The sequence below is a fragment of the Ceratotherium simum genome, chromosome 31, assembly GCF_057802395.1.
Source record: "Ceratotherium simum simum isolate JZ-2026a chromosome 31, ASM5780239v1, whole genome shotgun sequence".
In the NCBI taxonomy this organism is placed as follows: domain Eukaryota; kingdom Metazoa; phylum Chordata; class Mammalia; order Perissodactyla; family Rhinocerotidae; genus Ceratotherium; species Ceratotherium simum.
Genome location: NC_141930.1, coordinates 15,631,387 through 15,658,188, shown reverse-complemented (window position 1 = coordinate 15,658,188; position 26,802 = coordinate 15,631,387). Strand labels below are relative to the sequence as shown.

At 39.0% G+C, this 26,802-nt stretch overlaps 1 protein-coding gene across 5 annotated transcripts in view; it reads right to left on the bottom strand.

Moving 5' to 3' along the window:
* The window catches only part of EYA1 (EYA transcriptional coactivator and phosphatase 1), a 163,657-nt gene that overhangs the window by 14,242 nt on the left and 122,613 nt on the right, over nt 1–26,802 (bottom strand). For all 5 annotated transcript variants that reach the window (XM_004436272.3, XM_014792042.2, XM_014792043.2 and 2 more), the window contains 5 exons: nt 6,402–6,460; nt 6,129–6,289; nt 5,006–5,120; nt 4,776–4,897; nt 877–977 (listed from right to left, as the gene is read on the bottom strand). In XM_004436272.3, coding sequence (XP_004436329.1) covers nt 877–977; nt 4,776–4,897; nt 5,006–5,120; nt 6,129–6,289; nt 6,402–6,460 — 558 coding nt within the window. The remainder of the gene's footprint in view (nt 1–876; nt 978–4,775; nt 4,898–5,005; nt 5,121–6,128; nt 6,290–6,401; nt 6,461–26,802) is intronic.

Below are 26,802 nucleotides of genomic sequence, written 5' to 3'. Positions count from 1 at the left end.
TTTGAAAAATGAATATGACAGTAGGGCATGGGGGAACAGATTATTCCAAGGAGAGGCAACAGCAGGGAAGTAGTGCTGGGCACGGCCAAAGGAAGGTAAGGAGACTAATGTGACTGCAATGTAAGGCGCGGAGTGACAAAGACTGGAAAGGTAGGTTGTTACTAGATTGTGAAGACCCTGAGTGCCAGGCTAAGGAGTGTGGTCCCCTTCTCCTTTTAAAAATGCAATGAAACACATTAATGAGAAAGCTTTTGCTAAGGGAATTGAAGGAATTACACTTGCAGGGATTCAGAACAAGACATACAATGGGCAAACAGAGTCAAGGGACCTACAGTCGGGTCTGCTCTCTTCCTCCTTTCCGAATGTCCTGAGAGAGGCAAGGCTCATGACAAAAAGAAGGCACTGTACTCTACTCTACAGCAGCAAACAGTTTTCATCTTGCAAGCCGTCTCGGCCCAACTGGTAGAGTCTTTCTGGACTGATGTTTGGAAGGTTCTTAGGCTGCATCTAGGCTCAGGTAACAAGGTTTTAATCACCTGGCAATGTCTGCCATGGGTGGAGAAAGGGGCATGTTGGCATGAGCATGGCACATGAGTTGTCTCTGTTCTGGATGACGGCTACAGCGCTAAGCCTTCTTTTCTGCTCCCAAAGTCTTCTTTCTATGAAGACCAGCCATCCATGACCCTTGAGCTTGTCTATCCACTTTTCAAAAGTATCATATTTATCTCCTTCTACTCTGCCCCTTTTCAGCTTACAGTTCCGACCACATTCATAACGTTTCAGAGAAATGGCACTTGTTTAAATGACCCAGTTATGAGAATTTTGAGGACTAAGAAAAATTAAATGGCACAATATACACCATCTAGGAACACTCACCTTTTTTGCTCCTTGCTCTTCTTCCACACCATCTCCTATAACAACATAAACCACTTTTCTTCCAAACCTTTGAATTATCCTCTCAAAACAGCTTTCCTTTCCTAATGAACAAAAATAAATTATAAAAATTGTAAAGTTTGGGTAACTCAGTACTATAGCACTGGAACTTCTTATATGAAATGCTTTCTTCAGGCTTCTGATTCAACTCTCTCCTACCTGTGGAAACTAGGGGAAGGTTCGTTTTATACGCCATTTGGGTAGTATGTGCAATAGCATGATAAACAAAAAATTGTAAATTAATTAGCCATGTGGGGTCCTCTCCCTTGGAAATTGACATTTTTAATGCTCTTTTCCCAAGGACTCATTTATTAAAAAGTAGGATCTAGTTAATCACAGTACAGTATTTGGGGGGAAAAGTACTGTTTTGCAGCATTACTTTCTTTCCTACAACCTGACACTAAACAAAGGCATGCAATTCTAGAAACATATTTTACCTTAATTTAAAAAATGTTTTATGATATATCAAACCCTGAAAATAATATCTGATCCAAAGGCTATTAAGAAGGATGAAAAAAATTGGGACTGGTTTTGTTATAGCAAGAGAAATCAAACATTGAAATGAGTTTATCCCTTCATTTTCAGCTTGGAATTCTATTTGAATTAAAGACCCCCCAAAGCCTAATGTGTTTACCTGAAATATTCTCGTAAAACTGTTTCTGAAATAAATGTCAGATAATTTGGGGCACTACTGAGAGATCATGCTTGCCTTACCCAGGCATCTAATGTTCAATAAAGCACTTTCCTAGAGGAAAAGTGGGATACAGGTAACAGAATACCTTTATCTTTCTATTATCTTTCCCATGTCAGGACTTAGTTTGGGCTCCCATGGCAGCTACGCTGTCAGCACATCCCAGCAGTTAATGCAGCCATTGTGGCTGCGTTGAGAAGAAACTGGTGTTCCAAGTCCTGGGCTGCCAATAGGGTCATTTTAATGGACAATGGGACAGTTTATACTTTTCAAATGTGAATGGCTGAGCGGGGCCTGCACCTCTTTCAAATAAGGATCAGATATACACACGAACAAATTGCTTGTTTGCTTAAACAAATGTCTGCTTTATATTTGTATTTTGCACTAAAATCTCTAGTTTGCATCTGACAGAATGAAATAGGGCCAGCCTTATTCAAAGGATGTAATTTCAATGCTTCTTTAGTTGCCCACTAAACTGTGAAATATTAAATCACTTTAAGAAACAAATACAAAGTATAGGTTTCACTGCAAAAATATACAACCCCAAACTTAGATGTCCTGAAACTTTTTTTCCCTCCTTACAGGGGAATGTTTATGTGTTTTTGCAAAGTTTCCTTTTCATGGAAAGAGGAAGGTAAACTCGATGTTATTTAAGGGTGAAGCTTTGGTGGACAAAAAAACTTATATACTATCTCCTATAGGCTTCATTGCGAATTTTGAGTCATACAGAAATTTTCCACAATAAAGATTAAGAAACTGAAGCTTCTTTTAGAAGTTAGAGGTCTTATATGAAGTTTTCATTTTTATGAATCCATTTTGTCTGAAAGAACATCATAGCTTTGCTAAATGACCCACTAGTCATCTCTTCCTATGACTTTGCCATTTTGCCTACAAGGAAAATTCCTGGGTTTTCTGCATTGATCTCCAAATTAGATTTCATTTGATGGCAAAATTAGCAATAACTACAGGAGTTTCAATCTCTACTTTTCTTATTAAAATTATCATAGAAAAGTGATCCTACCACTGGTTTTGAGATAATTTCTACCACCACACATTTGTAACTCTAATTCTTATTCTGCACTAAGAAAAAAATCAAAACCCAATATTGCAAACAAAATATCCATTAAAAATACTTAATACTTACTGAATTGCTATTGTAATTTCCTATTATCCTAACATTTTCAAATTATTTGGGATTAAAGTTCTACATACATGACATATAATACACTGCTTGCACTTTGTTTCTGGGAAGTTAACTACTACCCCTTCTGTATGATACATTTCTTGGGAAACAGTTCTTTCATGTGGTGATAAGTCTTTACTATGGATCTCTGTTTATAAAACACAGTATGATTCCTCTTTATTGCTGGAGATAGGATAAACACCTGACTACATAAACTGATTGCTATTTTTATGGAACACGACAACATATTAAAATTCTGGTTATATTGAGCTACTAGGAATTCTATTCTATTCTATTTGGTATATTCCTTTCATTTTATAAGTATTGGAGTATTATAAGTACTCCAGATATTTCCAACTTGACAGAGCTATCTGAATATCCCATAGGCATTTCAAACTCTACATTGATAGGATCAAATCCTTGTCTTTCCCAACAAACCTGATTTCCCCATCAGTTAATAGGGTCATTACTGACTCAATCGCCTAAAAGAAACCTCTGTGTCAGCCTTCTTCAGAATAACTAACCATTTATTCACACATTTCATTCAACAAACACTTACTGAGCACCTACTATGTGCTGGGCACTGTAGCTACAATGATGAGCAAGACAGACTCAATTAACAAGGATATTACAGTCTGGTAGGAAGTCCGACTATGAACAAATAATCATACAAGTAAATTTTAGTGATAATTTAGTAAGTGCTTTGAAGGAGAAGTATAAAATTGTAGTCAGATGGAGAGTTAGACCTACAGGGATTCCATTTTTGCCCCTTTTTCTTTAGATGGAGTTGAGCAGCTGGAAACAACCTTCTTCTCACGTACGAGGATACTCACTCTCTTCTCCAGGACTCACTAAAATAACACTCATCTCACTAGGATGACACACAAGGCCATTTATGACGAGACCTAAGTCTACCTTTCCAGCATCAGCTTTCCATGAGCATGGCACATTAGTCACCCAGGGCCACTCCCGAGTCCCTCAGCAGGGAACATGTTGTAACTCCTCTGTCCCTTTGCTCTCACTGGCCCATCTGCCTAGTAAACTCTTATTTACCCTTCTATACCCAGCCAAATGTCATTTCTTCCCCTTAGCTTTCACTGACACTTGCCCTCTGCCTCCCTCTGGTTGGAATGAATGCTTCCTCATTCAAGTGCACATTCAGGCACTTAGTGGTAGGACCCCCTAAGGGGTGGAAAGGTGTTTGGACCTCGGAATCAGAGACCTAGTTTGACCCTTCTCTTTACCAGTTATTAACTTGAACCATTTACTTAAGTCTCTGAGCTTTAGTTTCCTTATTTGTAAAAGGGAAAGGTTGTGAAGAATGATTTTAATATGTAAAATGCTTAGCACAGTTCTGGGCATCTAGTAAATACTTGATAAATGCTCATTTACATACTTCTTTATCATATTAGAGTTTATTTAGATGTCTGCTTCCCCTACCAGACAGTGAATTCTCTAAGAACAAGAGTCATGTATTCTTTTTATCCCACTTTTATTTTGTCTTGGTTTATATTCTAACTAAATTTCACATTAGTCTTCTTTCTCCAACTATGTTTCCTTCTTGCAAGAACTTAATTTTTTTTGTATACATAACAAAAATGGGAACTCAATTGTTTATACATGTTGAATGAAAATAATAGTTCTAGTAATAATAAACAAAGCCGTTATTAGAGTTGTTTCATTTCTACTTTGTGTAGCTCTACACTACTATTTGTTTTAGCTTATAAAATAAGATTTTTCTTGATGTTGCCTAAAAGAATAAAATCCAGACTTGACTACATGGATAATACTTTATATTTCTCTTGATGTCTAAAACCAATTTTGACAATAAAATTGGTTAAATTATTCTTCTAGTTTTCTGACATTTAGCATTCTGAAAAAATGTCTTATTTACTGCTTTTCATTTTTTTTTTACTAGCTGGAAAGAGAAAGGTTGATTGTTTAAAAAAAAAAAAAAAGGCAGCTCACCTATTTTAGTTGCACTGTAAATATTTTCTATTGGAAATACAATTCCTAATCCATACAGCAGGACTTTGGCCAATGCTGGGATGAGCTGAGTAGTTGTTACTAAAATATTCACACAGTTTGTTCTATGAGAAAGAAAAAAAAATGTTGAAAAATACATCTCCAAAATGAACAAGCACGAGCCAAGCCCGTTTTCCAGCAAAGGCACCATGGTATGACTTGGGGGTGCTTACCGGGAGTGGATGAGTGTGAGCGCTTTCAGGGCCAGTGTCAACCAGGAGTCCGTCAGGGCTTCGATCTCGGCCCTCAACTGCAGCCAGGCTTCCCTCTTGGCCGGACCAAGCAGACCTGTGAATTTAAAAGCAATGATTAACTATTTCCTTACCAATGTGTCTACTTGACTTCATAAATAACAAACATTTAATACTACTAACACTGCCCTCCAGCTTTATAGTACACTAAGTAATTTTTCACATATTATCATTCATTTGACAAACATTTATTTAGTACTGTAGGGAACATCTATTGTTTTTGTATTCCTAGCATCCCTTCTTCTGGTTATAGAAGTCATCGTTTCTCTTTGGAGAGCCTACTCGCACCCATTGCTCTAACCATGTAGTCTGGGCAGAGCCGACCCTACCCTCTGGCTCCCAGGGTAGGCTTATGACCATGGCTTGGCCAGCGAAAGTCAGTCTTGGAACGTTTGCTGAATCTACTGGGAAAGATGTTTTTCCACCCCACAAAGCTGTTAAAACTGGTAGAATACAAGCCTGGATCTCCCGTTGGTCATCTTTGCCACCTTTTGGGAGGGACTGACCTAGAATGACTCCAATGCAAAGGAAAACACAGGCCAGAGATTACCGATGGAGTCATTTGAGCATCTGGATTTAGTAGTGCCAGAAACCAACACCACCTCTAAACATTGCATCATTAAGTCAATATATTCCCTTTTATGCTAAAGCCATTTTGAACCACAATCAAAAGATCCCAACTAATATAGGCATCTACCCAGTAAAGAAGGAGCTTTACAATCCATCTCAAGTCATTTGGGCAAGGACTGTTAATCCCACTTTATTGGAAGGACAACTGAATGTCAGAGAGGTCAAGAAACTCACTCCAGGTCACACCACTACTGTTAAGTAATGGAGCCAGGACGAGACCAGACTAGCCAGGACAGCTGGCTCTAGTCTAATATTTCTGTCACTTAATCACAGCAGAGTAATCACTGGTTCAATGAAACTGCTTTAAAAAAGCTATTATGTCCAAAAAAAGTGTGCTGCAAAAGCGTGTGGTACTTTGAGAATTTTACCTAGACTGTCTTACGAACCCACTAAGATACTAGTGAGAGTCACTTGCCTCCAACATTATTTTTGTAGGTGTTGTAGATCTCTTTTACTCGTCTGTAGCGGAAAGCCAACTTTCTCATCCAGTCTACACCACCCCGCACGCCGGTTGCCAAGCATAAATTAGCACTGGTTGCTGCGGCAGGAAAGCCATCTGTTCCAAAGTTATATGTGCTATTTAGATGCAAGAAAAGCCCAAAGTTAACTGAATAGAAAGTTCATCTTAATTAAGTGAGCAATTAAACTATAAAACGGAGACAACCACGTCACCTTTCAACGTGCTCACCTTAAGTCTTGCCCGTTATCATCGGAAGACACATCATCTATATGAACTTGGTCACATTCCTAAAACGCAATTCAAATGACACAGGTTGATTTTCAAAAAGCATCCACATTTTATTGAAAAACCACACATGGCTATTAAAAAAAGCCCACCACTTTAATTGGAGTGTTTTTCAACTATGTCAATCAGTAGGTGGCAGTCTTGTTAAATCGACATCTTTCCCTCTTTCAGGTCCACTTTTAACGTAAGAAATGAGCAATGTCATTAACGACTACTGTTATTCAGCCTCAGAAAACACATTTTTGTGTTTAGAAAGGAAAGTGATTGAAAACAATTAGCATATGTGTTCCATAAACCTCAGGTACCTGAAGACATCATGCTGCTCAAAGCTGATTCAGTCAATGCCTGAGCATAACTGAAACCAGACATTTCAGTAAATGTAACATGCTAGAAAAATTAAACCTGATGCTAACTGCCAATGAAATTATGACCTCTGATTGCTGTTGAGCCACACACCAACACAGCCTGAGGCCAGTGTGCTGAGGAGCCCAGACAAAAAATCTGTTACTGGTTTGCTATTGATTTGAGAGATGTGAGTTTTATGCTTTCCCTCTGTCTCTCTCTCTCTCTCTCTCTCTCTCTCTCTCTGTGTGTGTGTGTGTGTGTGTGTGTGTTTGTGTGTAGGAGGAAAAAAGCATGGGAGACCTCAAAATCTAAATAAAAATAATCAAACCATGCAGTGTTTTTAAAATTTTTTTTTAACCTTTTTACTCTTATTTTTTACTGTTTCACTATTATTACATATTCATTTTAAGTATTGGGTTTATAGGTTTATCATAGAATAACATTATTTGAATAGACCTGACTTTCAAATCCCAAACCATGTGTAAACTGTTTAGAATAGGAGGCCCTAATTGTGGGCTAGAGCTTTACTGGACCGAGTTCATGTTTATGCACCTGTCTGCATATGGGCACCTCTGCATCTTACTGCTGTGTGCCCAGCCCTTGGCATAGCTGTGGGAAGAGCAGGCATTCAATAAACATTTGCTGAACGAATGAAGGCATACCAAGTCAGGGACAGACAAGGTCTCTAGTCCAGAAACAAGTAATACACTCTTGGCACGCTTTAGTATTTCAGTCATGATTCTTTTCTTTGCAGTCAAATACCCCAGAGGCCTTTATTATACTCATTTCCATTAAAAGTTTTAGTTAAAAAATATTATTAAAAGAAATTTCCAGGCACGCATCCTGTATTTTAAAAGGTTCTTCTGACTAAAGCTCTGGTCATGTTTCTATCTAGTTAATTTTATAAAATCTAGCCTATCCCTCTAGTGCTTAACATTCGATTTGTAACAAAGATGACAGACGTGGAGCATCACAGTCATAGAAGGTGCATTTCTAGGCGGCCAGTTCCCTTCTAAACAAATTCTTTTCTCTCCATGGATTTGTGAGGAAGGGAACAGGAGATAGAAGTGGAAAGAAACTCAAACCAGCTGTTGCTTAACAGAATTAAAATCGTGACCCCTCAACCTCTTCACTAAAGCATCTATTTTTCAGGCCACCCTCTCCCAGCAAGCAGCAAGTTCCAAGGAGGAAAAGACTTTGACCTTGTCACCCTGCCCTGCTCTCCCGAGGTCCATAACCTCAGATAAGAAAAAAGGAAAAGCCAGTCCAGGAGGCCTCACAGGAGGCCTGTGAATTTAACATTTTAAAAACAGGTCATTCCTGGAAAACGTGGTTGGGAACTTCTGAGAGTTATTAAATTATTCGTATTTTGGAAGATGAACGGTTGTTGTGTTTTTTCGACAACGTACTTATTCTGGGTTTAAAGAGTTACTAAATCACAAGTAGAAATTTCTACCATTTATCTAGCCAGAAATAAAATTTTTATGTTGCTGGTAAGTGACTTGTTTAGGGTGCTTGGTTCGTGTACAAAACAAAACAAAAACCCAAAGAACCATACCACCCTCCGAACTCCCCCCTAAAAAAACAAAACAAAAAAAGCCATAGTGTCACAATAGAGGATTTTTCTCTCCTGGGAGAAAGTATAGAGAAGAGGAGGAAGTTGAGGAACTAGACGAGGAAAAGATATATTAAAAAGAATTTACTTCAAGGAATCAAAGCTGACCTCAAGTTACTTGGTTAACTCGAGGGGTGGGAAGAATTCTTTGGAAAAGCAGTGTTAAGAGGCTTTTCTTCAACTGATGCAGTGGTAAATCTCCATTACCAACAGAGAACCCAGCTATCTCCTAATGACTGTTAATGACGCCACTGTTGCTATTGTGCTCCCACATCCTGTATTTGTTTTCTCCTGCTGGCTTTAGCTAAGACTTTTTGTTCCCAGGCTGAGGCCCTCATTTGAAGTATTGTTCAGTATCTTGGTTAGCTCTAATTAAGTGTTAACAGCTTCAAGCTTTTACCTGCGGATTCCACTCACTTCACAGTGATCTGATTAAAGCCAAGTTTGGTGTGGTGGCAACAAAGAAATCCTAGTTCTTTATCAGGATAATTTTTGTAGAGCGATTTTAATGAAAATAGATTTAAAAACCAAGAGGACTTTTTAAAGAACCTAATGAGCACCTTTAGGAATAAAAAAGAAATCATTAAAATGTCTATGTAGAATGTGTTTTTGGAATTGCTGCTCATTTCACTTAGAAAAATACTATATTGCACAAACTTTGAATTAATAAGATACATACGGAAGATTCATTACCTATAAGTCTTTGCATGAGTTTACAAATAATGGTATAAACGTTTTGGGAAATAAGCTGTGTGGTTTTCAAAAATTTTAATGAGAAACTGTAATATGACTATCTAGATGCTTACCTTTTAAAAACTAATTCGTCAAAGAATGGAGAATATTAAGATACTGAAATATCATTTCACAGCAGAGCTGTGTAACGTGTGAACTTGTGCTAAGTGTATTTACTCTCAAATCAGAAATTGTGGTTACCTGCATTCTGACATCCTGACATTCTGTCTCTTCCATGGGGATGAGACTCCCTTCTCCCACTTTTCAGAAGCCATCTAGCTTTTTGCTTGTCTTCTTAAGAGCCTAATTTTAGGTTTTCATTTTTGCTCTCTGGACTTGGTTGTTTTTAGTTTCCAAATTTGTTGGAAACCCTGAAAATTAGATAACTGAGGGCAGGGAGCAGAAGGGACTTTGGACCCATCGAAACAACAACAGCAACAAAGTTTAAAGCTCCACTGGAAGAATCTGTAAACATAGAAGAATGGAAGTCCCTATATTTTCAGGTGCCAAAATAGATTCCTAAAAACCCTAATTTGGTGCTTAATACACAGAGGGCAGAACATATAGAATTCCAAGGGAAAATAAGTTTCTATTCCAAAAAGACTGAATGTGCTGACATGTACTTTGGAAATAAACTTCCAAAAAGCACGTGAGGGGGTCTTAAGGAGTTCAAGTCATTACCGAATCCAAGTCTGGCGACAGCAGTCACACGTCCAGGAACCACCACTGCCAGTTCAGCCAGTTGAGCATATTTTATGCATTAATCTCAAGCCTCAGCTTGAGATGCCCAAGGGACCCCAAATGTGTTTGCGTGTCTGGCCTGAGGCTTCACTTGGGGCAGAGGTAGCGATTCCCAGGACTTCTGGTAGATTCTGCACTCAACACCCCTCGTGCTGGCTAATGTGTGCCTTAGCTTAGAAACGTGGTCATTTATTCATTCATGTATCTGGTTATTTATTAAGGGGCTACTGTGTTCTAGGTACTGTTCTAAATGCTAAGGACATACCACTTAACAGACAAAAATCCTTCCTTACCATCTTAGAACTAACATTCTAGTAGGGGAGATACCCAAACCAGAAAATATGCAAAATGCACAATATGTTAAACAGTGATAAGGAGAAAAAAACATAGCAGGTGAGGAGCATATGCAGTGCTGTGGGGGTGTCTGGGGAAAGAACCTTGTGAGCAAGGAAAGATCAAGTTCAAAGGCCCTGAGGCAGGAGGGGAAGAGTTATATGGGCTAGCAGGTGACAGCAGGAGCCCGCTTTGCCTTGGAAGTATCATCAAGTTATCAGTCCCTGCCCTCAAGGCACTTCCAGTTTAGCAGGAAAGACAGAAGTCAATTAACTAACTACACATGTGATTACAGTTGTACATGCTGCAGAACCTCCCTGGTTCTGAACATCCTCTTGAGGAATGGCTGAATTCTATTTAGTCCAAGAGGGCTGTGGAGGTCTGAAAAACTGAAATTTGCTGCATCAAGGAGGGCCAGCATGCCCCTTGTTGCTTTTGTGATGAAAGCAATCAAATACAAAGATAAACGGTGGACTGCCAGAGAGAGGTCACAATTACCGAGCTGGAGTAACAGAAACAAAACAGAGCTTTTTGATCCCAGACTGTCAACGCTGGCCCTCTACTTTTGAATGCGGGGGGGGGGGGGGGGCACTTATTGGGCAAGCTGTCATTCTCTCTAGGAAATATCCCCGAGGTGGAGATGCAAAGGAACTCAGTGGATCTAGTGAGCAGGTCCCAGGGAGGTGAGAGGGAAGGCTCTGGAAGATACTATTTCTTTTACTCCCCAAATTACAGATGCAAAAATTGGTATGGGAGCTGGAAAGGGATCAAGAGGTGGGAAAAGAGTTATTTTTTGTTAACAGCTTTGCAAAGGGATGTCAAAACCAGCAACATTTTTGCATAAAGGCTCTGTATCAAGTCAATACTGGAAGAATACACAATTAACATTTTTTTTTAACCAATTTTCATATATATCCACATAACACAAACAGATGTGAAGGAGTCAGGCCAGCGCTCGGCAAAGTTGTGATTATCCTTCGCTAGGAAAATTTTACAATTTATTACGGAACTTAGATATTGTTTGGTCTTCAGCCCACTGTTCCCACCCTCAGGTCAGTCCCTCCCTTTTCAGAACTCCTGAAGCACCAGGGATACGCCACTTGCTGACACCTGTTACCAGAAGGTCCTATATTGATACTTTGCATCCCTCTACGAGTATATTCCTCCTTCCCCCAAAGCGCTGGCAAACTCCTTCAGTCAGAGTCCTTTCTTACACTTCTGTGGAGTTCTGCAGAAGCAGGCACATGGTTTCTGTAACTCACGCAGACTCCTATTTCTTGTTGAGTCTTTGCCAGGGTGGAGGGTACACAGCACAATTGTAGGCGGTGAGAGCGTAGATGTTAGCATGACTTTGACACAGCGTGTCCTAAATAGGAGATTTGAGGCCCAGGAACAAGGATTTGTGCACAGTCACGGTAGAGGAGTTGATGAGGGCAGGTGGCAACAATCAGAGAGGCGCAGCCTTGAGCCCACAGGTGCTAGTCTGCAAACCTCTGTTCTACATGACAGGCTCGTACAATCATCTGTCAGATAAACGCCACAAACCAAACGACCAAGGTTTACCTTCGCCTGGCTTCCCTTTATGTTCCATGGCCTGTGCTTCACAGAGGAGCAAAATAAATAAAATTAGCAAGTTTCAGTTACTACTGGCCCTCACCTCACAGACATCTAAGCGCTCGTGGGGCTGCATTATAAAACGCCCACGGGGATGGCTGGGGAACATTGCCAGCCCATGGAGCAGCTGAACACCAGCTCTGGTGCTGGGACGATGAAGAAAGTCACATGGGGTGCCATCTCGCCGCCAGGAGGCCAACGCACATTCGCCTCCAGAATTCTGGTTGCACTGTTTTTCTGCCTTTTTGGTCCCTTCTGTCATTATTCTTGGCTTTGCAACTCCAGCTGACCTCTCTCTGATCCATCATCTTCTCTGGCCTTCCAGGGCTGGGCCACAGACACGTTCTTTTGGACCAAGCCCCAGGAATAACTCAGATTTTGTACCGGGGCTCATATGCAAAATATTAAGTTATGGCAGAATTTTTCTGCAAATATTTATTCTGCTTTGATACTGTAGTGGTTGTACATTTCCCCCAAGCCCTTCACTTGTACCATAATTATGTAAAAATACACCATGCCATTCAAGTTAGTTTAGGAAAATTAATAAAAAAATTAAGACAGTTACAATGGGTCTTATTATCTGTGCCAAGCCCAGTGACGTAATAGCCAGCCAGCGCTGAGGCGTTATACCTCTGAACACGACACTAGAAACACAAACGGCGAGTAAACCTGAAGTCTTTGAATAAACAGAGACTCTAAGACGACTTTGAGGCAGCCTGCATGTTATGAAAGGGAACAATATGAAAATATTACAAATGTGTCTTTGGAGAAATTGAGTTACACAAGCCCGAATTCTGCTGATTGAGGCTATATTTGCTCCATTTTCCAAATTTACCATGAGAAAACTAACACCATACTGCCAACTAATTGTTTCAATACCTTCCTTTACAGAGTAAAAATGGAAGGAAAAAAGAGTCACTAGAGAAGGAGCTATTTTCATTGTCCTCACGTAGGTGTGCCTATTGAGACCAGCTGGGGTTGGCCAGGGCAGAGGAAATGATTGTCGGGTTCTCTGTCCCCTCCTATCTGTCATCAAGCAATTACATCCACTGCTCTGACCTCCCCACTGAACAATAAAGATACTTGCCGGATACCTCAGACATCTAGAAGTTACTAGAGAGAAGTTTTCCTTTTATTTGTAAACATGAAAATGTTTAATCATACAGAGTACAGGAGTATTTCCAGTACTTTTGAGACAAACTAACACAAATTGTCTGAAAGTTTTATTTTGATAAGTGATCAGCAATGCTTTAAAAAGAAAAAAAAACAAAAGACATCCCCTGTGGATCTGCCCACACTCCCCTCTTTCTCAGGAAGCCCAAACTGTACAGATGGCATTACAGGGGGACCGGTATGGAGTGACAGAGGCTTTAAAGGGAATGATTTCCATAGCTTTTGGAAATAACTCCTGATTCCCTAGATATTTTTATAACTTCTTTGGAAAAATTAGGTAAAAAGGGTCATCCCCAGACATCCTCTGTGATGCAGAAGTTCTATGTAGGGGGAAGGGGCGGTCAAGAAATAAGGCAGTTGATGGGAAAGATGTGAAGAACACTACTTCTAACACACTGACAATTAGATTCAGTACGTCAGTCTCCGTGGTTAAGAAATGCTGTCCATGAGTTGGTCAATTTGCGTAAACCAGGCTTTTACTTGCATATTTCTCTCTGTAAAAAGGAGACTGTCCAACCAACGTATTATGTATTTATACTTACTGATGTGGAATAACATGATTGCAATGGGCTTTCTAAAGGTGTATCAAAGCCTTCACTGCACTTTCAAATGGGTGTAATAAAGAGCTTAAGCGCTGCTGTGCCCTTGTGCCCATCATTGTGGGCTGGCGGCTAGCCTGTGGGAATGGGCCGTGTGGGCAGGGAGGGTGTGTGGTTTGCAGCCCCGCAACTCTGACGCTCGGCGGGCAGGACCTGGCATGCCTGTCTGGGGTGCACTCATGGCCTTCCGACTGCCCTTGCTTTCCCACCACAATGCTTCCTGCAGAAGAAAAGGGTGCAGCTTACCCGTGGCTAAGACACAGGAGAGGAAGAACAAAGGGAGTTTTTGCAATTTGCCTCATTCTGTTTGAAGATTTGGGGAAATGCAAGTTAAGGAATTAAAACATACCTGGACAAATTTATCTTTAAATTCCCACTCTAAACTATCTACTCAGCAAGCATCGGCGCCAAAGTGTATTATAAGTCAATATTTAAATATCCCTATCTGTTTTGATAGGAATAAGATGACACAGCTATAGAAGCCAACGGGGAAAAAACCCAGAATTTCAAATCTCAGAAACTGATAAGAGGAATTTTAACACCTATTTTTGAGATTTGGAATAAGATGCAACTTGTAGAGACACATGCTGCTTTAATTATTGTTTCTTACTTACAAAAATGGTATTTTAATATATTTAATGTTACAGTATGCTATAGGGATTATCTAAATGAGGGAAATAGTTTACTAGAATTATGTTTACATTAGCTAGAGACCTGGTACTTGTATTCGAAATCCAAGATTTGAATTAAGCAATTTCAACAAAGGTAAGATATTAGCTATTTCAATCTGATTCTATTTAGACAAATATTCATAAAATATTTAGAGAATAAAATTTTTACTGAAAGTACCTGAAGATGGCATATTAAGACAAAAAATACACTGAAGTGTTTAAGCTATGTATTCATATATGTACAAAGTTAAGATAAATTTTTAAGATCACTAAAGAAAGATTTACAGGACTCTCAAGATTATGATGAATAATAATTAAAAGATGAAAACATTTTTAATTTTAATATTTTCTTATAATAGTAATTCCTTTTCAAATGTGCTCATTAAAAATAAGATGTCGTGATAACATCACTTTAGCATGTCATTCAAAGAATCCCAAAGGAAGTACACGGAGATGATTCCTTCTTAGCGAGGACAGTATTAATAAATATGGTATGTCAGTTCCACTCTGCTTCGAGTACTTTCTTTTCACCATGAATACCTTCTTTACCACATGATTATATTAAGTATATTTGTCTTTACTCACACTCTCAACCTTAGACTGAGGAAAAGAAAGGCTTACTAATGAAAGGCAGAAAGAACTGAAAATAAGCCTTTAAAACAAAATGGGCTTATTTAAAATTGTTTAGCACTGTCTCTCTAAATGTAATGGGTTAATTTACTTGATAATTATGGCATATATTACATTTGATATAATGATATCAACACTTATAATTTTCTTTACTTTTTAAACAGTTAAATATACAATGAATACTTAATATCTAATGCTACAAGATCTGTCTTTTATTAAGTTAGGTTTTGTGCAACAGCACAATATATTTCAGTGCATTCTCTACCCCTACCACATGATGCTACAAAAAACGCTTATGCGTTTTTTGTATCCTTAGCTTCATTTACACTTCAGCTAATATAAGAAGATACGGCATTTTACAAATTTCCGTAGGAACCAGTGAAAATGTTGCATACCTTCAAATATAAAGTGAGCCAGTGCAATAGTGTTTGATAATATGTCGAATTGCATTACATAATTTTATCATTAAAATATCATACATTTTTATTGTATAACATAATTTAAAATAAAGTATTAAGCTAAAAGATGAAAAGCTGACAATGTACAAAATAATAATTCAAAACAAAAAAAAAAGAAAACTCAGCACACATCTAATCTAAATGTCATTCTTTACAATGTCGAGTCGGAACTACTCTTAAGAATAAGCCTTTGATTTACGGCTGAACTGATTTCTCAGTTTTCAATGGGTTTGCTCATCATTTTGCAAACATAATTTGTCACTGGCTACAGTGTTCTTTGTAACTCCTGTTGTGTTTCTTTTAGATCTACTATTCCTGCTGAGAGTATCTACTAAAGAAGAATTTTTCATAGTGACACCAACTGTAGTCTTGCTGTGAATAATCACATTCTCATAAAAATCATTCTTTTTATTGCAAACTTGCTGCCAGAAGCATGGAAAAATACCCAAACCAGGAAACCTTTTATCCTTTTCTGTAATCACTTTCCTTTAACTCTCACGGCCATTTGAAGAAAATGAATCACATACCAATTTATTCACAAAGCACTTAACTAGAGGTTTTAATTTACACAGAATATTTCTTTTTCGATCACATATAAAATAATGAACCACAAGCTGTAATATTAAATAGGTCATGTTTTCACAGAGTTTTTTTCAGGAGCGATTTTTCACTCTAAAATTAAATATTTGCAACAAATATAAGTTCCAGTTTATCACCACTCTATCAATTCATCTTTATTTAACTGCAAACCATATGTCAATACAATTTTTAAAGAAATATTTTAACGTAATTGGCTTTTTAAATGTCTCTTTGTGGGGGTGGGGAGTGAAATTTGAAAGTTTAAAAGAAATCAACTTATCAATTTTAGTTAACATATCATACAACCAGGTAACTTTATAATAGTAAGAAATATTCAATTTTGCATAAAAGAACGTATAGCTCAGAATAACATCCTTAGTTAATGTTAAAATTCTCCAAGCCGATTTCCTCTGCCATATAATTATTACTGACTCCGGAGAGAAAAGTATGCAGAACCGGACATAAGCGCTTAAAAAAAAATAGGTTCCCTGTGAGCTGCAGGAAGGTTCCATCATCACCTTCCCCCACTGTCAGCCCCTCGCGGGGGAGTGAGGACCTCTGGGGGGGCACGATCTTACTCAAAAAGTTCTCTCTTTCTTCCAAGTATCAGTGGGTCTAAAATTCCACTCCCTAAAACCATTCCTTTTGGATCTTTTTTTATAAGACAAAGACTTCAGGTAAGTAAATTATTTAAGCTCCATTATTTTGGTGTGGACTGTCCTATCTGATAAATTTCCTCCAGCATAGGGAGCTCTGGTGTGCCCCAAACCATTGCGAGTCAGTAGGAGAGGGGGAGAAGGAGTGGGTGCCTGAAGGGAAAATTAAAGAAAAATTTTGTTCATAGTTATATTCTCACTCCCTATAAAACCATTCCTTTTCCCAAGAATTAAATATTTAAAATGACAATCATGTTTTGGTTGTTTATATATTATTCAGGAAAATACAATATTATATACCATTAATATATGTTAATATATTAACTGTGGAAATATCTCTAGGAAATATTATAGGACACACATTCTGTATCCTTTCATCCATTTTTTTCATGTATTCAACTAATAATGACTTGACCACCTACTTATATACCTGGCAGTAAGCACACAAAAATCAATGAGATGCAGATATTGCCAGAAAGGCTTTATAAACACGGGGAGGGCTGGAGAAAGAGGGTACAGGTGAGTGTCACTATAATCTTCTCTCAGGGAAGAAACTAGAGTTTTTGCAAAGCTATGAGAATGGAAAGTGGAATTCATCATGCTTCTAGCCCTTCTCCTTTCAATCCGTTCTGCGCATTAGCTTCAGATACATTTTTCTCAAAGTAGGTTTTGCTCTAGCAGGAAATACAACTTCCAACGTGGAGTATAAGCTTCTTGGGGGCAGTAATACATATCACTTCTGCTTCTGTCTAGCTCTGCCTTTTAACCAGAAGGTGATCAACAGAAGAAAAATTACATTGGAAACACTTAATATATTCCAATGCAAACAAGCACCCAGGGCCTCTATAATGAGCCTTAACCTCACCTATCCAATGCCATGTCTATCAGTCTATCCCTCACATCCCATCACAAGTCACAAGCTCCTGCCAGGCTAGTCTCACTCAGCCTGGCCTGCACTCCCCTCTTTCACCAGACAATAGTTGTGTTTATTGCTTGCTGGAATGCCTTCTCTCTCCTTTCTCTCCTATCAAGGCAATGTTCCTCTGTTCAGCTTTTATTGGTTTCTTTCTTTCTCAACCCGATGTATGCTCTGTAATCCATTGTCTGAACAACAGTAGTGACAATTAAGAGTCTACTATGTGTCAGGCACAGTGCCACATGTATTACATGTTCTTTCCAATCCTCCCTAAAATTCTACATTTGATGGATAAGGAAGACTTACACAGATAACTTCTAGGTATCCCACCAGATAACAAACTCTTTGAAGGAAGAGAGAAATTTTTATGTCTTTTTCTCCCTATTTATTTTCTAAACAGCAGTCTATTTCTCCCTATTTGTTTTCTATGTGGACCAAGCACATGGATGATACTGAATGAAATCTTCCAGATTATCTGATTGACAGAATTTAATAGGAAAGAATGGATGACCCAACCAGAAGTCAATTGATAATATTATTGCATTTTGTCATTGCAGCATTAAAAAGTTTGTAGTTTTTTGGGGAAGTCCCGGTGGCGCAAGCAGTTAAGTGCACGCGCTCTGCTGCGGCAGACCAGGGTTAGCCGGTTTGGATCCCGGGTGCACACCGACACACTGCTTGGCAAGCCATGCTGTGGCGGCATCCCATATAAAGTGGAGGAAGATGGGCACAGATGTTAGCCCAGGGCCAGTCTTCCTCAGCAAAAAAAAAGAGGAAGATTGGCAGATGTTAGCACAGGGCTGATCTCACACACACACAAAAAAAGTTAGTAGTTTTATGAAAATAAATTATTTTGTCTGATTATAAAATTATGATCATGTAGAAAATTTATGCAAAACAGAAAAACATATAGAAGAAATAAATTTCAACTGCATCGCTCAGAAGTAACCACTGTTAACCTTCTTCCATCATCCTTCCTGTTCTCTGTCCACTCAATCATCTAAAGATCCTCACGTTCCTCACAGAGCTTACATGTTAGTAGGAGATACGCACCAAAAAAGCAGGTAAAACAAGATATGTGTTTTGTAGCTATTTCCCCTCCACTCAACAATACGTAATAAAGATCTTTTTATATCAATTGATCATCTATATTATCTTTTAAATTGCTGTATACTATTCCATTTTACACACATTTCATATTTCTTTTAACCAAGCGATGGCTGATGAGTTCCAGTATTTTCTTGGACTGTTAACTTTAGTAGAGCAACAATCGTCAATCCTCCTTACAAGGCTATTTTAAGCATCTAAAATGACGCTTGGTGCATAGCACAGTCATCACTTAATAAATGTTTAAGTGAATGAGCATTGCGATGAACATGCTTGGACAGATTTATGACATTTACTTACCTCCTTAGGCTATATTACATTTTTCTTAACTGATATTTTTAATCACTCAGATCTCTGAGCCTTGTTCATTATATACCCTCTGCTTAGAACACTCTTTTCTAAAGCTCATCCCAGACAGCTCTGTTGATTCCCGTTAATCCTTTGTGGCAGTTTTGATGTCACCCTCATCTTTCTGAGTACTCCTACTTACTCTGAGAGTACGTGATTTTAATCTCCTTGAGAACATGAATATCTTCATCTTGTTTACTATCATCTCTGAAAACAGTTTTACAAAATTCATTTGTTTCTTACTTCAACTTAAATATAAAGTTTTAAATTTTCTCTTGGATTTTGGAAAAGCCCTTGTCAATTTCCTTAAGGCCTTAGCCAATTATGAGGAGTGACTTCTGCTTATGACCATTTGAATAGGTGATTCTAAGTAGAATGAAGTATTCATTTTTGCCATTTAGAATTTAAATAATTTTCCTTATATTTTAAAGAAAGTAAATGTTACAATTACTACTTTAAAAAGAGAAAATATTATTTCACCACACCTCTGCATGTTCTTATTACATACACGCTCAACACTCCCTTTCAACTGTTAATTTTCCAAGCTACCTATTTTTTTGCTTAGTAGAAACATCTTATCTGCAAGTCCAGTAGGAGTGCATTAATATGGGTTTAAAACAAACAATCCCACCAATTGAAAAGGATGACATCTTGGGCACCAGAGCTCCCTTTCAATCTCTGACAAAATGCCAACACCAGAAGATAATTCTTAGTCAATTATTATCGAGGAGGCAAACAAATTTACAAAATAATGTTGATCAAAAACAGCATCCTCTCCCCTGCCCCGGCCCTCCACCTGCCTTACGAAGGAGTAGCACAGAATTAGCAGCTAGAAGAATCCAGGTTTTAGAAAGCGTTTCCTTAGAAAGGCCGTTAGCATACTGAGCTGAGCTCAGCCCAGATAGAGGCCCTATTGTAACCGCACCGAAACGGGAGAAGTCGCCAGGGACTGCAACTTAAACACATTTTGGGGAAGTTGAAGTTACAGGCTTTCTCTTGCACTAGTCAATTTAAAAAAAAAAAAAAGAAGAAGAATTCCTTTCTCTACTAAGCAAACTTCCTATGAAGGTAACCGAGTAAAATCTGGCTTTATAAAGTAATGACTCGCTCCCAGCTTGAAGATTAGTGAGCACCTGTCAAAATCAAGAATCTAAACGAAAAGTCTGTCGTATGTGACACCGACAGGTCAATTTCACAGGATTTTTAAATAAACCGACAGCCACCCAGCCAACTATGTGTAAGCTGAAGTGGCATTTCTACTCAGCAAGAAGGGACGGCACTCCTGTTGGTTGAGGCCCACCATGGGTTATCTCCTAACCGCACAGCACCCCAGGGCCATCTCTGAGGCTGGTTCGGGTTGACTGTGTGAAGGTCGCACATTATCGAAAGCAAGGACTGAACTTAACGTCTCTCGGTTTCTGAGGCGTTCACTCTTTCCTCAGAGCACACTGCCTCCCTGCTGCTTCCTCCACAGAACAAAGAGACCACGGCAAACCAAGAAGACAGCTGTATGGGTTAATTATCAGTTTGCTAGAATGACCTCTTTTGCTTTACGTGAATCATTTAATTTTCTACATTAGGAATCTTCAATATACGTTTAGATTCTGTGTTTCCAAACTAAAATTTCACAAAGGAACCCCCGCTCTGAGATAACTTTTCTTTTTCATTCAACACATTCTTCCTGGGAAATCATAACCAATTTCATGGATGATGACTTCAAGCTCAAGTCTCTCTTCTGCGCTTCAGACCTGCACACATAACTCCTTGCTGGACTCCACCTGTATGTCCATTACACACTTCAAATTCAACATTTCCAAACCAAATTTAGCGAATTTAGCATCTTCCTTCCAAAGCCAGCTGATTTTCCTGTTTTTTTTTTTTCTTATCTCTACCTTATTGCTCAAGCCAGAAACTAAGATTCTTGCTTCCCTACCCCCTATGTTGAATATCTTCCCCAATCCTTCCAGACGACTTTCTTAATTACTTTCACATCTGCCCCTGTACTCTTCCCAGTACAAACCCTGGTGATTTCTAGCCTAGATTATTGACATCTCTGACTTCACGATTCAATTCATTTCCATAGTAATGCTAAACATTTTTTAACGATTAAAGAACCATTAACAGCATTCAATACGAAATCCAGCTTCCTTAGCAGAGTGTACAAAGCCTGTCAGGATCTGGCTCCTGTCTCCGTTCCTACCCTCTTATCTCACAACTGCTCTGCATGCACTCTGTGCTTCACACCTACTTGAGCTCTGTTCCTAATGCCATGCTCTCTCAAGCCAAAGATCACTTCCTTGGGAAGTCATTTCTCTAACACTCACAGCCTTGCCACCTCTCCCTCACTCTGGGTTAGCCATCCTGCCTTGAGGCTCTACTAATGTCCTTATGTGTCTCCATCATTGCAGATATCATACTGTGATATAACTGTTGTTCTGCTGTCCTGTCTCCACCTGGCATCTGGGCTCCTCGAGGGCAGTGAATATAGTTCATTTCCTCTCCTCAATGCCTAGCATAGTGTCCAGAATGGAGCAAGCATGAGTCAATTTACAGCACAGCAGCTCTCTTTCTCTAATGTAGGGGCTGCTAATACAATACTTCTGTCTAGTCAACAACAGGAGTTTATAAGCACATGTCTGTCTGTCCACCGTCTGCCTGCCTCCCTGCCTGTTTACCTACCTACCTACCTATCTCCAATCCTTTTCAAAACAGATTTTACGTTGCTGGAGTGACTACTTTTTGTAAGACGTAATGAGAAACAAACAAAACTTGAGAAGAATACCCGTTATTGGGCTCTGCTGCGTTACATCAACGAGTGACAGCACCAAGATGCCACAACTTCTTTTACGTTGCTGAAGAGGAATAGTCAAGAGAGGTTTAGTGCACTGATATCTGTGACAGGAAACCCTTATTTCAACCTTAGCTTTACCAGTAATTACCTAACCAAGTGGCTTTGGGCAAAAATCACTTCACTTCAATTTCCCAAGTGTATAAACTGGAGATGGTAAGACTGAGTTCATAGTGTTGATGGAGAATCAAAGTCAATGTTTTTTTTACTGACATGAGAAGAGTTTCCCTAATGCCTGCTGCCTTCTTGCCTCCCACCTTACCAAAGGAGGAGAGCAGGCTGACCCAGCCAGTGCAAGGGGCCTGCTACCATGGGACGCATCCAGGGAGGGGATGCTCTGCACACACAGCAAGGCTCTGCTCCACGCTGCAGACAGCAGCAAGTTCCACGAGCCATCCTTCAAAACACGAGGCCGGAATTGGACAAGGAAAGGAAAACCTAACACAATGAAAGAAACACGTGTCTTTCTGACACCCAGCCAGCATCCTCATTTTCTACGAAGGGACAGCGCAGCATGATGAAAGCCAGATACAGTAGCTATTTAACTGCCAACAGTAAACCTGCCCTCCTGGAACCGGGGGCGAGAGGAGGATGTGAATGAGGAAAGGCCAAGAGAAGTACTCTGTGATGTGCCTGGAGCCAGCTGCATTTGCAAACTAAACACTGGCAGATTTTTTTTTGTTGTTTCTGGTGTGATTTCTGTCGGAATTCTACATGGGAATTTTGGCAGCAAACCACTTATTGTCTCTTACCCTTCATTCCCTAACCATTCCCTAAGTCACCCCTCTTCTCCATCCACAGCCCTGCTGTGCAGTGTTTTGCATCAGAACTGTTTGCTCCACAAACAGTAATAGCAGCTGATCCTTCCTTCGTGCTCACTGTGTGCCAGTGCTAGTTCTACGCGCTTAGATATTAACATATTTAATCCTTGCTCTGACCCTATGAGGTGGGTACTGCCATCATCCAATTTTACAGACGGGAAATCGAGGCACAGAGGGGTTCCCCAGGAATGAATGAATTCATGAGTTCAACCTCTGGTACCTCAAGAACTGTAGGATCAGAAACCGCAGAAATCTAGGGCTTTAAGTTGGAATAGGTGAGTCATGACTACATTCAATTATTTTCTAATTATAAGAAATATTAACTATAGAAAATAAAAATATAAAGAAAACTTATCATTTAGTTAGTGATAGTGTTATCCTACTACCCAGAGATAAATCTTTTATTGCAGAAATTATTTATTTTTTTAACATTTTTAATGTAGAAAACCTTTATCTTCTTTTTGATGTACGTACCTTTTTTTTTTAACCTTAAACTGGAACCACACTGTATATCAGTTTATATCATACCTCTTCCATGTATATTGTGTTTTGGCCTTATGGATTTTGAAAATATGACTTAAAAAAAGATAACATCAAAATTTAATATCTTGGACAATTTCATTTGTTTTTAAGATTGTGATTAATCATTTACTTTTAAAAATTAATGATTGTAAATTATAAAAGCAGTAGTTCACATTGTAGACTGTTAATTTGAAAATTTGGGAAAAAAACTAAAGAAACATATGAGGGCCTTCCATGTACCAAATCGGGTGTTAAAAGCTTAGGATTCAAGCAGGCAAGTCACAGTCCCTGCCCTCAAGGGACTGCCTCGTGGGGGATAGAGAGAGGCAGACGGAAAATCGTAATATAATGCAGTGAGTATTTCTACGGTGAGAACAGCCTCCTCTCATCACTACTGAACCCCAGCTACCTGCCTGCGTCTGTGCCTGTCGATTCTGCCTTCCTTCTTATCCAAACCAGCCTGTACCTTGTGCTCTGTATCCCATGCTCGCTTGCCACCCAAGGACTTCATTCCTACGGTTGGTCCCTCTCTTTGCCACACCATATATCTTTTTGCTACCAAATCATTCCCACTGACATCCAAACATGCCTAAATATCTTCTATATAACTAAACCACTTTCCCTGATCCTATGATCCCTTCCACACACCAGCCCATCTCTTCGCATTTTGTCACCATGGAAACAATCCTTCCTGTCTTTACCTGGTTGACCCTCATCCTCTCCTCAACCCATTCCAATTGGGCTAATATCTTCCTGCTTCATTGAAATGGTGCTCATAAGAATCATTAACAACCAACATTCTTGCCAAATCCAAGAGTCACTTCTCTGTCCTCATCTTACTCACTTCTGCAGCATCTGACACAGTAGTGCCCCATTCCCTTGTTCTCGAAACACTACTCTCTAGGTTTCTCTGACACCTCGTACTTTCCTACCTACTTCATTGTCTATTCCTTACCACTCTCTCTTGAAGGCTCTTCTTTCTTGGTCCTATTCTCACTGTCAGGGTGTCTAACGCTCAACCTGAGGCCTCTTCTCAGTCTGAACTCTTCCCTGTATGATGTTTCATATCAGTCTCAAGCCTTTACGACTCCCAAAACCAAATCCTCAAATTCGCGTCTCTCCTCTGAGGTCCAAACCTACACCTACATAATCTCCTGACTTGGATGTTGAATATGTATTTCCGACTTAATATGCTCAATGCAGAACACTTGAGTACAACTCCTCTCCCCACCTCGCCACCCCAAACCCACTCTTCCTCATCTCAGATAACGTGACCACCCATCCAGTGGCTCTGGTCAAAACCTAGCAGCCATCCTTGATTTCGCTTTCTTTCTTCTCCATGTTTGATCCATTAGCAAATTCTGCCAGTGCTGCCACCAAATTATACTGTAAATGCTGCAATTTCTCACTGTGTCCAGAACTGCTACAGCCTCAGCCCAAAGCTCCCTGGCTGGCTGCAGCAGGCTCCTAATTGGTCTCACTAGTTCCACTCTTTCCTCGTATGATAACCTGACTGATCTTGTCAAGTGTAAACACTAGCCTATCACGTCCAATTAAAACTCTCCAATGTTTCCACTGCAATTACAAAGAAAATTCACCTCCTTTACCACAATCCACAAGGCCCTTTATGATCTAGACACTGTCACCTCCACTGTCTCTGTTCCAGCCACACTGATCTTCTCGTTTATTTCTTGAAGGAGCAAAATGCATTCCCACCTCAGAGCCTTTGCACTTGCCATTCCCCTTCCAGAATGCTTTCCTGCCATGGCAGCTGCTTCCCTCCCAACTTTCTGGTCCTCTCCTCAGAGACATCTCCTCCTGAACATCTCAGCTAAAGACGCTCCACTGCGATCCATCCCCTATCCAATTACTGTCTGATTTTCCCATAGCACTTATCTCTAGCTAAAATTATTTTATTTATATAGTGTTTATTTCCTACTTCCCCTCCAGAGTGTTAACTCCATGAGGAGAGTAACCTTGACTCAACCATCGCCATATCCTCAGCATCCAGAACTGTGCCTGGCACTTGATAGTTACTCAATAAATATTTATTGACTATTGAATGAAGGACAGAAGCAACAAAGTATAAAGAGATTACAAAATGCTATGAGCATCTCAGTTTTGGAAAATCACAGAGAAACAGCATTTATAACTCCATCATCCAGACTGGCAACTTTTACTATATTTACCTCCAGTTATTTTTTAATACGTCATAGATGCTAAAATTAGGATAACATAGTATGATTCATTTTGTAGATTGCTTATTTTTAAACTTTAAGTTATATCATGGTAGCTTTTAAAAATATATTTACCTCCATTTTTTTAATATGCCATAATTTAAAAAGTAAACTTTATTTTTTAGAGAAGTACGAGGTCTACAAGCAAAAGTGGGCAGAAAGTACAGAGATTTCCCACATATTCCTTAACCCCACACATACATAACCTCCCCTACTATGGACATCTCACAGCAGAGTGGAACATTTGTTACAATCAATGAACTCATATTGACACATCATCATCACCCAAAGTCTGTAGTTCACAGTAGGGTTCACTCTTGGTGGTGGACATTATATGGGTTTTGACAAACGTATAATGACATGTATCCATCATAGTAGTATCATACAGAGTAGTTTCATTGCCCTAAAAATCCTCTGTGCTCCATCTATTCATCTCTCCCCTCCCCCAACCCCTGGCAACCAACTGATCTTTTTACTGTCTCCATAGTTGTGCCTTTTCCAGAATGTCAAATAATTGGAATCATACAGTCTGTAGCCTTTTCAGATAATACGCCATAAATTTTAACATTAAGGCTACAATGTATCGTACAGCCTATTTTTTAAACTTGAAATGGACCATGAATATTTTCCCTATATTTAATAAATACTCTTAAAACAATTTTCACTGAGGATATACTGTAGTTTATTTCATTACTAATCTATTTTTGGATATTTAAAATATTTCTATATTTTAGTGGTAAAAAAACACCATGTGGGAGATATAGTGTGGCGTTGAGTGGACTTCTAGAAGGCATCAGACCTGAGTTAGAATCTCCCACTCAGTAGCTGTGTGACCTTAGACAAGTTTTGTTTTAACCACCCTAAGCTTCACTTGGCTCCTCCATAGAATGGAGATAATAGCGTGCTTCTATCATAGAAATATCAGAATATCAAGTGGAATAATGTATATAAGGCACTTAGGACAAGTGTTCCAGGAATGCTTATTACTATTATATCAATTATCTGTCTATAACTCTTTTCTTAGAATAGAAGCTAAAAGTGAAATTACTGAGTAAAAGAATAGCATATTAAGGTTCTGAACACATATCATTAAACTGCTTTCCTAAAAATTTACATCCTTATCAGCAGTGTACACAAGTGTTCATCTTACTGCATTGGAGACCATATTATTGATTTTAAATCCTCGCCAATTTGATGGGCAAGTCGCTGAACATTTACTCTTTGACATTTCTGATTACTAGAAGTGAAATTCAACATTTTTTCATTTCTTTCTGTAGGTTGACAATTTGAATCCTTTTCTCTTGTGAATTGTCTATTCATGTCCTTTGCTCATTTATTCTATTGAGCTATTTCTTTATATTTCTCTTAATGAGTTGCAATAATATTGATTCTTTATTTT